The sequence below is a fragment of the Anneissia japonica genome, unplaced genomic scaffold (genome assembly GCF_011630105.1).
Source record: "Anneissia japonica isolate Jap-2015-1 unplaced genomic scaffold, ASM1163010v1 scaffold1776_len382430_cov169, whole genome shotgun sequence".
Classification (NCBI taxonomy): Eukaryota; Metazoa; Echinodermata; class Crinoidea; order Comatulida; family Comatulidae; genus Anneissia; species Anneissia japonica.
This window is the reverse complement of record NW_022713301.1, coordinates 185,214-196,847: the sequence shown is the minus strand read 5'-3', so window position 1 is coordinate 196,847 and position 11,634 is coordinate 185,214. Positions and strand designations below refer to the sequence as shown.

At 32.4% G+C, this 11,634-nt stretch overlaps 1 protein-coding gene across 13 annotated transcripts in view; it reads right to left on the bottom strand.

The window, feature by feature from the left end:
• Window positions 1-11,634, bottom strand: part of LOC117108403 (guanine nucleotide exchange factor DBS-like) — an 83,397-nt gene that overhangs the window by 43,805 nt on the left and 27,958 nt on the right. For 11 of the 13 annotated variants that reach the window (XM_033250411.1, XM_033250415.1, XM_033250413.1 and 8 more), the window contains exons 3-9: window positions 9,741-9,855; window positions 9,234-9,257; window positions 5,494-5,584; window positions 4,114-4,227; window positions 2,536-2,652; window positions 1,818-2,092; window positions 1,472-1,492 (exon numbers count right to left, since the gene is read on the bottom strand). In XM_033250411.1, coding sequence (XP_033106302.1) covers window positions 1,472-1,492; window positions 1,818-2,092; window positions 2,536-2,652; window positions 4,114-4,227; window positions 5,494-5,584; window positions 9,234-9,257; window positions 9,741-9,855 — 757 coding nt within the window. The remainder of the gene's footprint in view (window positions 1-1,471; window positions 1,493-1,817; window positions 2,093-2,535; window positions 2,653-4,113; window positions 4,228-5,493; window positions 5,585-9,233; window positions 9,258-9,740; window positions 9,856-11,634) is intronic. The other 2 variants (XM_033250406.1, XM_033250407.1) reach the window with 2 other exon arrangements.

The window sequence follows — 11,634 nt, the reverse complement described above, 5'->3', positions numbered from 1 at the left end:
ACAAACAATTTAAAAAAAAAAAAAAAAAATAAATTTTAAACAAAAAAATATTAATTTCATTTAAAATTCATTAACTATTAAGATTTTTAAAAATTAAAAAAAAAAAAAAAAAAAAAAAAAATTTATGATAAATATTTGCTGAGACAGGCTTTCTTAATCATGGCTGCTAAGTTAAGACCGCACATGCTGCGCCGTATGACAGTCATAGCCAGTTTGCTGACAACTTAATCTATAGTACGCCCTCTGTCAGCTCTCAATAATGCGACGCTGTCGGATGATGGTAACAGACTGAGCAGATTGTCTTCAAAGCAGATTTATTCTGCCATCCTATGGCAAAACAACGCAACTGCTATTATATTTTTGATTAGTTATGTGTCAGCTGAGAGGGTGGGGCTTGGATTTACCCGACAGGGGGCGCTAGGTCCCCCACGGAGGGGGGGCTTAAGTCCCCAATGAAAGCAAAGTGGATGTGGCTGAGCATCGCTCCAAATCTTTTAAAAATGGTCAAGGGGGCGAAGCACCTGGAAAAATTTTGACAATTTTGTGTTTCAAAGGATTATTTTATCAATTTAGAGTCTAATATGTTAAAAATACACATAATTTTGTTTTCTCCCCAAAGAACTGTGGTTTTTCTCACCGACAGGGGGAGGGGGGCAGCTCTCCCTGCTGAGGCCACCCCTGTCAGCCGATGACTGTTGGCGAAGTGTGTGACCAGCTTAAAACTGAAAAATTGTTGAAATGGTATGGCCACAGAAATTGGGATGTATACATATAGTATCAGAAGTGAGCTACTGACACCAGGGTCTTAAAATATTATTATTATTTTTATATGTAGTTACTATAATGGTTGTAGTATTCTTAATATTTAAACCAAGTAAAAGTATAATAATAATATGTACACGTATAGCAAACAGAAATTCTAAATCCGAGCTCATTCACAAATCAGTCGTAACTGTCCACGTCGTCAAATAGAACCATACAGCCAACTGGAAAAATGCAAAAACCCATAGAAAAATAATATATTTGGCAAAAATGACATATTAGAGAAGCACGGTGGATAACAAAGAGGAAACACAACATGAATAGCTCCTGAAAATACGGGCCCCACAGACATCCTGAAAGGACAGCTGGCAGAGGACGCTTTTAAAGCCTGAATAACTTTGTATCATCATCCAACTCCCAGCTTCTTTGCCCGAAAAAGATCCACTTTTATACTGTAGTGGAATGAAACATTGCAGTACATATATATCTTTACTTGGTTTAACATTAAGAATACTACAACCATCAACACAAGGGTCACTAGAGTAAAATCAAACAGAAATGATTGAAAAAAAAATGGACAGCAAGACATACAAATAATATATTTACATCACATGCATTCATGTACATTTTTTACAACACCCAAAAAAAAAAAAAAAAAATCATTTACGTAGCAAAATCTACCAAAAAACTAGATATGGCTGATACTTACTTATTTTGAAGATCTGCAGCACTTTACAGACAAATTAGAACAAAATAAATTGAAAAACTTAAATCCAGTCAATAATTCAAGTTCAGGAAGCACAAAGAAGGGGAAAATGTATAAAATACTTTAATTTATAATCGGTGAGTAGAGCTGATCTTTTGTTTTATCATGAGTTTGAAGTGTGGTATGATATTTTTTTTCTTCAGAAATTGGAACTCATTTGAAGGCAAGTATCTAAGCCACTGCATCAGATCCACATCCTACATCTTTCAACTTCATGTTCTCTGTCTTGCTGTCACCAGAAATTGAAGGTAAAATAAACGCAAAAGCAGTCATAAAAGAAAATACAAACCTTTCGACGGCACAAACATTGGACAGTTTATCTGGGTCCAACTTGAGGGAAGCGCTGTCTTTGGAAGGTTTTCGTATGCAGCCTAGTAGCGTTTCACCGTGGCGGCGTGTGCTAAGGATGTCTTCCTTCATCTCAGTGCATTTCACCGTGTGGTCGTGAAGCATTCGCTTGGCTGCCTCAAGGTCGTTTGGAAGCTCATGTTGGTTCATTTCATCAGATATAGATTGCACGATGCGAGAAGTTTCATGACAATTCGCAGCAAACCTCTCAATAGCCTTATGGGAAATAAAATAATGTGAAATTATCATAGAGGGCGCTAATACTGAAGTTCATTGCATATCAACAAATAAACAAAAGGTAAAAACATAAGTGACAAATTTTTATAAAAAACATACCATTTTCAGAATTAATCAAAAAGAGAAAGTTCGTTCCATAGCAATTTTGTTTCTTTACAAGATCGTACTTAAGCATTTAAGAGGTGTGACTATGTCACTATTTGTGCTTCCCGACTAGTCATCTAATTTTCCATCAAATCTCTGATATTAAATTCAAACAGGAGTTTCTTTGTTCTGATTTTTATAAATAAATACTACAGGGAGAATAAAAGGAGGAAGTTTTAGAGAAATTAATTTAACAATGTTGTGGGATTATTTCAGCAACATGCAACTTAATCTCTGAGCCGGCGTGCTGTTCGTGGCCGTACCACCTAAATTCTTACCATTCTATCTTCGATCCAAAGTTGCAGATTAAACCTAATGGTGCCTTTGAAATCAGTCGTTAGCTGTGAAGGGTCAATATGTGAATGAAGTTCCTCCACCGTGTCAAGTAATACCGTCTGAAGAATCAACAATAACATCATAGTTTTAGCACAAATAATAAATAATACCGTTTAAATTTTAATAGCTTTCATCTACATAGTAAAATTCAGAAAGAAAATGTCTTTAGGATTTCAAGATTTCAAAATTTATTTTAATTGTACTACAAAATACAATTTTATTTATTTTATTTTATTTAAATTCACATTCAACAGCAGAAAGCCTGCCATTGAAAGCATGGAATACTTGAAACAATGACAATACCAATTACATGTAACACTGATAATACAAATTAAAAATATCTAGTACATGTGCTGCGTACCAAGATGGCAGAAGCCTGTAATAAGCTCCTGAACTTTTGTAAAAGTAATCACCAATGCCACATAAATAAACATTGTAGTATCTATTATTTTATGTGCCCATTGACCATTGCCTTTATGAACTACATCAAATTATGAATGACAATTTTGATTAAAAAATAAGCATATAAATCTGTTTATAATAATTTCTCATTTACCTACCAGTATCTATATGGTTTATATAATAGGCTAATAATTAATCCAATTATATTCATTCATTATACTAGTTTGCTATCCAAACTCCACTGACCCAAAAGTTCAAACAATAGGGTTGCCTTTTTCGTTAACTAAAATCTATATTTTTCAACTAAAAGTGAGTCCAAAATACTAAGAATGAATGATAATTATTTAGAAAACCAATGAAATTTTTTGACCCGATTATCGACACTGATTTATTGTGTCACTGTGCTTGGGTAACAAAATTTGTTTAGGGTCCAATCAAGAAGTGCCATTGGCTTCATTTTGTAAAAATGGGCTTCATTTTGATAAATCCTCCTCTATACCTGTTGAAAATATTATATACTAGCTCTCAATAGACTGTACTAGCCTATGAAGCAGCGGGAGCACTACTGATATAGAATAGGCCTCTGTAAACAAGCCTGCTAGTTAAAATGTAATGCATGCATAATATAATAAACATGCAGTAGTACTACCAGATTATTCATTCACAATGAGTCATCAAGTTCACTAGCTACATAAGTGACAGTCATAATAACAATAGAAATTTATGATAAACAAAATTGCATGATCTGTCATGTCAAATGATAATCTTCCATCTTATTTTGGCCTCATATATATTACATTTTATAGTTAAACATATTGTATTATTAAAAGGCAGAACTGAATAAATTAAAGTTTATTGTGATGTTTAACAATTGATTTACTATAAAAATATAAACATAAAAGATCAAGAATACTTATAAAAAATTATAAAAATAAATTAATTGTCCTCGATGGGAAATGAATTTATGTTTTTGCCATAAACGACAGAATTACATCACTTTATACTAACAGGCAGAGGAAAGAACATTTTTTTGTTGTTGTTTAACTGTTCATTTACTATACAAATATACTGTAAATGAAAATAAATGAAGGATATAATATTATTTTGAGCACTCATACCTTAAATTTAAATTCGTCTTTAACAAAACTGAAGCCGATGTCGGAGAATTTCCTGGAAAACCATCCACATGGTTTAATGATATAAATACACTGCATACTACCTGGAAAGAAACCCTGAAAAAAAAAAAAGTGGAAAAGATTAACTACAAGAATCATTTTGCAATTATGATCATTTATATTTACATGACATTTTTTGGTGAGTAATAATTTGATTTAGTCCACCTTCTAATGCACTTACAGAACCGATTAGGAGCAGTGCACTTTTTAAACACACTTTGCCTGCGGTCGACGCGTACCACACCAATTAACTGCACGTATGGCCAAAGGCAGCCCACGGTGCCCACTGCCAAGATTTTAGGTCTATGTTTTAGCATGCAAAGCGATTTGAAAATTTGTTAGAATTCAACGTCAACTATATAATTCAGAAGGACCTTCTGGGGATTACACAATTTAAACATGAAATAATCTTAGTGAAATAATCTAAAATATAGGTCATTGTTAATAATATATTGTTCATTATAATTATTATTTTAGCTGTTAAACAATAGAATAAATTATATGAAAATAAAGTTATACAGTTATTGTGTCCCTTTGTTAAACTGTCCAAACAACAATATATTGATGGATTTGAGCTTGACAGCTCTTCATAATAAGAATGTATTTATTTACTGGTATAATCAGCTGTTAAATGAATTAATAAATTAATTATAATATTGATCATTATTATTAGATATTGTTATATTTTCATTAGAATTATTATTTTATCTGTTAAATACAAGAATAAATAATATAAATATAGAGTAGAATAGCAAAAAAATACTGTGCTTAGTAATTCCTTTTGTTCACTCCCCAAACAACAATATTTTGATGGATTTAAGCTTGAATGACTTCAGAATTTCAATGTCTTTATTTGTCATATTATAACAATTCAATACATACACACAATACCAGGTGAAAGGTACATTGCCCCCAAATCAAAATTCATCATTGACTTAAGAAAATCCAAATCTGACTAGATAAACAACTGCAAAATACGTTCAAAAATTTCTAAAAGAACAAACGTGATCATCAGTGATTCATAATGACAAAAACTTTAAAGTACTAAATTTTTAACTCCTTCACTTAACACAACAGACTATTTGACACGTTACAATTATAGTCATTAGTATAGTACTATCACATTCAAAGCTTTATCAAATTTAATTTACTGTCTAAACCAGGTGATGTCCCTGGGCTTAAATTTACTATTCAATACTTGGTGAAATTAAATCATGCTTTAGTCTTCATCCTTTCACCAATCTGCGTGTGTGGGGGTGTGTATATGTGTGCATAAGTACCTAATACGCCGTCGTATTTAAGAAGCACTTTAAATTATCGTACCGCTATCCTGTACAGGAGTGTCTTAACGCTGCTCCATGACTCATTGCGACGATCTGCGATGATGGCGAATCCCCTGTCTGCTTCAATCATGCTGAAAATTATCAGAAAAATAAAAAATGTAGTAAGGCAAGCATGGATAAATAACTCAATAATACCTTGTGCCATACACAGAGTCAAAGCACTGTGGTAAAAGTAATATAGTTACAAAAAAATATTTAGAGTCGTAGGAAAATGATAGTTGTAACTATTATTTTCTATAATAAAATTAAAAGAGGCTACTATTAACAAAAAATATACTACACCCTCTGCTGGTCAGCTGTTTTTCATGCTACTCTGTATCTTCTAATACATTTTAATTTAGAGGTAACTTTGAGGGAGGGGGGCGTTATGGATATCGATCTTTACCCATTGAGAGGTTTTATTTTATCTTTCAAGGAAAGGGTTAGTGGGAGTGATGGCTATGTTATTACACACCAGTTAACAAGGAATCGATGAGGAAAAGGACTGTGATGGGGAAGGGGGTTCTTTCCTATATAAACCACCAACCTATGTGTACCGGATTTAGCGTTAAGTTGCGAACTCACTGCTTCGTACGACGGTCGTATGACCGTCACACGACAAACCCAACTCTGCTCCCTGTCAGCGCTAGACGACACAGCGCCGTCTGCTGATTGTCGGTGGTCGTCTCAACGAATAGTCCTAAACAAGCTAAGTTGCATGCGCATTGTCGACTAGCCGACTAGCTCTAGGCTTTGATTTAAAGATAGTCTTGTGTGAAAGATATGATTAAGCTGAAATGATACCTTAACACAATTATTGATTAATATAATACTGATTGATTAATTGATTGATTGATTGATTGATTGGTAGAGTATTAAAATTCCCACTCTAATCATCAACTTTGTAAAACTCATGGTTGTAACATTTGACACCCTTTCATGCATATTTCCCAATTAAATGACAAAAAATACCATCTGTATCAAGTGTATCGATATTAAAAACTAATTGTGCACAATAATCAAATGATAGTGTTTGTTTTGGCAATTCAGAGACACTAATTAGCCAGCAGTTATCGCAAGGACAATGTTAGGGTCCTTCATGCAACAAATGAAAGTAGTGTAACTAGATAGGCTACAGGAAAGCAATGTGAAAAATATTTACCCTATTATCCCATTGTAAAGAGAAAATGTTAGATGAATAAAAGTCGCTGAAAGGAAGGGAGTGTTCACATCGCAACCCTGTTTCTAAAAATCAATTCACCATTATACACGCTGAGTTTTAGAACTAAATCATCATAACTCAAGAGGGTATGAACTCGTGTATGGACTTGATAAGAAGAAAATTTATGAGGGTGAAAAAACGCTAAGCTTATATTACTTTACCTTCTTTAGTGTACATGCGTTAACAATAATTTAATATTCCAACCTTTATTTCAGAAAATTAATTAAATTTTAAGAATTTACTAATTGGGATGTATACGCATGTTAACACCTGTCAGTCTTGGGAGATAAACAGTTAATTACAGGAAATATTAATTACCTTACTGCGATACTAGGCCTACAGAAGCAGTGTGATCAAAACAACACATAGGATATCACTAAAGATGATATAGTGGCATGATGGTGGTTTTAAGGATAGGATTAAATCCCAAAATCCTAGGTTAAAATAACAGTAAAATGGCAGAATTTGTCTATTGAATAAAACAATCTCTACTCCCTTGGGCAAGACTTTTTATTTGTGTAGCGAAGCCTCTGGCTGCCAAAAATAAAATTTTATTTTCAGTCAGTTAATGCACTCTCTGCTATGATAAAGGTATATTTCAGGAAAAAAAAGTTTATTTATTAATTTTTTATTGCACTCTGCAGTCCCCTGAAATCTCCAAGATATATTTCTTCCTTAACTATTAATAATAATTATAGATCTATCTACACTGAGTGCATTTTGTTAAAAGTCTCAAAGCACTTTACATTAGAAAATTATCTCAGTACTACACTGTTTATGTTCATCAATAATATTTTTTTTTTCTCCTCTGCCTAGATGCTAAATAAGAAAACAAAATTTTATTTTTATTTCTTTTCCACCCTCCTCTGACAACCTCTAAAAAAAAATTTTAGAGGTATTATAAAAGTCTCACCTTGCCTAGAATTCATTCATATTAGTAGAGAATTTCATAAGCTTCAAACTATTAAAAGATTATTTCTATTTTATTTCTCAATGGACTAAGCTGGCCAACTCAATAATGATTCAGCTAATTTTTTGGAAATCCTGTACAATTGATAGTTATCACTTTTCACTTCCATTATGTGGTTTTCATGTACATTTTAAGGTAGTATGTGAGGACTACATTAAATATTATTATTGGTATCTGGCCAAATGCTGCTTTAAAATAAAAAATCAACTACCAAAGGTATGCTTATAATTTTATTATACAGCTATAACATGGTTCCCATTCGAGTAGATTTCTCTTAACGAAAATGTTACCTTCACTTACATTATCATTATCTTTATCATACTCATACTGTACCATTATTTTTGCAATCTGCGATATCATTATCATTATCTTTATTACCTAACATTATCATTTCCATATTATCATTATCTTTATTACCTAACATTATCATTTCCATTATCATTATTATTAGGCCTATTAATATTAATTTATAATTACTATAAACTGTAATTTCTATCAAATCATCATCATTAGGCCTAAAAGAAAAACATGTTTGTTTGCCGTCAACCGCCGCTCATAAAATCCGAAAAATGAGGGGTAGGATTTTTTTGGTTTTTTTTAAAGTTTTGTTTTCCTTTAAATTTAAAAAGAAAAAAAAAAAACGATTTTGATTTTACACGACCGACAGTTCCATAGTATGTCCACTACGATCATTTCACGCTTGGTTAATTGTAATCTTTTCTCTTCTCGTGGTTAGTACTACTACTACCAAGGTGATACAATGTCGGTTGCTGAAATTTGTATCTTTTTTTAACACATTTAATAAGTATAATTAAGCTGGTCTTACTCCAATTAAAGATCCCTATTCCAATCCCAAACCACAAAAAAATTAGCCTGAAATTGCAAGGAGACCTATCGTGTACATATATTCAGTTTCTACATTTAAAAAAAAAAATGTTTATAACACTACGTATCTTCTACAGACCTCTATGGAGACCGTTTTAGTAATCTTTCTTAAAAAAAAAAAATTCACTTATATATTTACAATGTGACAGCAAACAAACCATTTTTTTTAGGCCTTATCCTAAGCATTATCAAATTATTATTTAACATTACATCAAAAGCTATAACTAATGTTAGCATCTAAGTTGGATTTGACTATCAGGATACAAAGTTGTAAAATATTATAAACATTTCATTCAGTAGTGGTACAGTATTGTACTTATTGAGAGCCCGACATTAATTATGACCAGGAAATGAAATTGTGATGACATTGTCAGAGGTTCAAATGAAAATGTGACCCAAAAGCTATTCTAAAAAAGAAAGAATGCAGAAATAGAAAAGATAAAAAAAAATGTAATTAAGCCTACTAAAATATTCACTACAAAATAAAAACAAACACAAAAACTATAGGCCTAAATAATTAATATACTAAAAATAATAAAATTAAATAAATTTAACATAATTAGAAGAATGTAAAACAAATATAAGTTAATTAAAATCATTAAAAAAGGGTTACAAAAGAAATATAAAAGAACTTAAAATTCATGCAGTAATACATTCAAGATACCTTTCTTCATAAGTCCGAAGAAAGCTGCAATACGAACATCACAATAAAAATACAAAACAATATGAAACAAAATATAACAGAATATAAAAACTAATAATATTACATTATCTCATTATTATAAATATTGTTGGATTGCAAACATTAGGTTCTCTGGCAAATATTGCAGTAGCAGAATTTTCACAATCTTCACAACAAAATATTCTCAAAAATAGCTAATTTTGATCTAAAGTTTGGATTAGCAACATTCCGTATGTTCTTTACAATTTAGATATTCTGAAAAATGGAAAATTGATCCCAAGTTCTGACTGGCAAAAATTTTGTATGTCCTATAATAATTACAATATAGGCCTATTCTGAAATAATGGCTGTTCCCATCTCAAGTTCAACCACACAGGCTTACATACAGTAGTGATGAAATATACAGATTTTATTGGCACAGTAGTTCCATGTACATATAAATAAGGCACTAATTAATCATAACATATTTCCTAATTGCTGCCTGCATACCTTGGTACCTTAGTCAGGTACAACATGAGCTGTAGGAATCCATCATCAGACAGAGTTGAAAACTTTGCCGTGTCAGGTAACGTGATGATTGGCAGCCCATCTGATGTGCGTCCACCTGTGAAGGAACCCAACAAAGCGCATGATACTAGTTTTTTATTATTATTTGGTATAAAATGAGTACGATGATATTATAATTGCTACATTGAAGTTATAGCATAAATCTAGCAGTTAAGTTAATGCAGTTAAATAATGTACTGTACTCCCGAATGTACTATAATATTCACAGGATTCACAATTTTTATGTACAGTACTGCAATTGAAAAGTACAAGCATTTTGATTCAGGTTATTTTTAAAACTTACATTACAAAATATAAATATGATCAGATAAAGCAAGAGTAGTACAGTATCTGCATCCACAGCAACCTTGTAAACAATATTCATTTTCCCATCCTTAAAAGGCGAAATGAAAATGCAGACGAATATCTTTGTTTCCCAGGGTCTGGGGCCCATGGCTACTGACAGCTCATAGCTGTTACGACACAGAAAAATTGGAAGATATTTTGTGGGATACTTTATCATAAATAATTTCTACTGCCAAAGGACCTTTCTGAAGCTTATCCAATGAGCTGTAAAATAGGCCATGTATAATTAGCCCAGCCATACAGTAGTTGGCCGGTCAAGAATCAAGCTATAAAAACATATAGTAGTTGGTCAAGCATGATAACAATTATATACAATCATTAAATGGACCATGTGTTTTCAATAGATAAGAAAAAGTTTGTATGCAGTATACAGTATATATGATTAAACAATAGTGAACTCTATAAAAGGTTGAGGGGATGTGGTCAAGAGGAAACAAATGAAATGGTTGATTTGCCTACCAAACAGGTACCAGAAATGAAAACCCGAAAGACAGACAAACTACCATAATACAGGGCAGAAAAACACTTTCTCTCATTTCTCATAGAAACATCCATAGTAACAAAAAAGCCAAAACATTGTCACATCTGAAAAGCAGGTTCATTCATTCAAAGCCAAGTATCTCTACAAATGTCTTTGCACGTAGTTGGGAACGATACTGAGTTCAGTATAATTATACGTCGGGTAGGGCAAAAACGTCATTCCTATCAAATTTCCTGACACAAGCAGCAAATTAACTGAAGACTTTTCCTTTACAATGCTGCACACAAATAAGGTATTCTCATGTCAATTGGCAAAAGTATGTTAAAAACAATGCAAAAAATGTAGATAGATTTTGCTTACGAAAATGAAGATTAACATTGTAAAATTAAGTTATTCCATGTCAGTTGAAAAAGCCATGTAAACTGGAGTTTCTGTGCAGGCATTCTGCGCTTGGGTAGAAGTCATCTGTTACAAAGGGATGACAGTGGTGACATAGTACTATCATGTAGGAATTAGTAGAAGATAATTATTCCAATAAACTTTAGATGTACAGATGTCCATCTAATTAAAGACCCCTCACATTGAGGACCACCTCTGATTACAGACCACATTCTCTGGTCCCAAATTAACTGTCTTTTATCTTTATTATTCTAATTAGAGATCAAAGATAGACCATGGAAACTGTGGTATGGAGGAAGAACTGTACTTCAATTACTAGGGAATAAAGTTATCAAACAGGTCTAGTTAGTAAATAAACAAGGTAATCGCTTCAAGGAGATAAGGCATGTTTACCAGCAGGAGGTGTGAAGAAAATTAGTAGTCTTGTGTACCAGCAATTGTTTATGTACAATAAACCATAAGGCACAGTGAAGCTTTTGGTCACAACTAGACACCTTTAAAGGTCAACTGGTCAACTATTTTCACAAGAGTATAAACTAGGAAGAAGGGGAGTCAACACAATATAATGCAGCAGTAATCAGCACAAGGTAC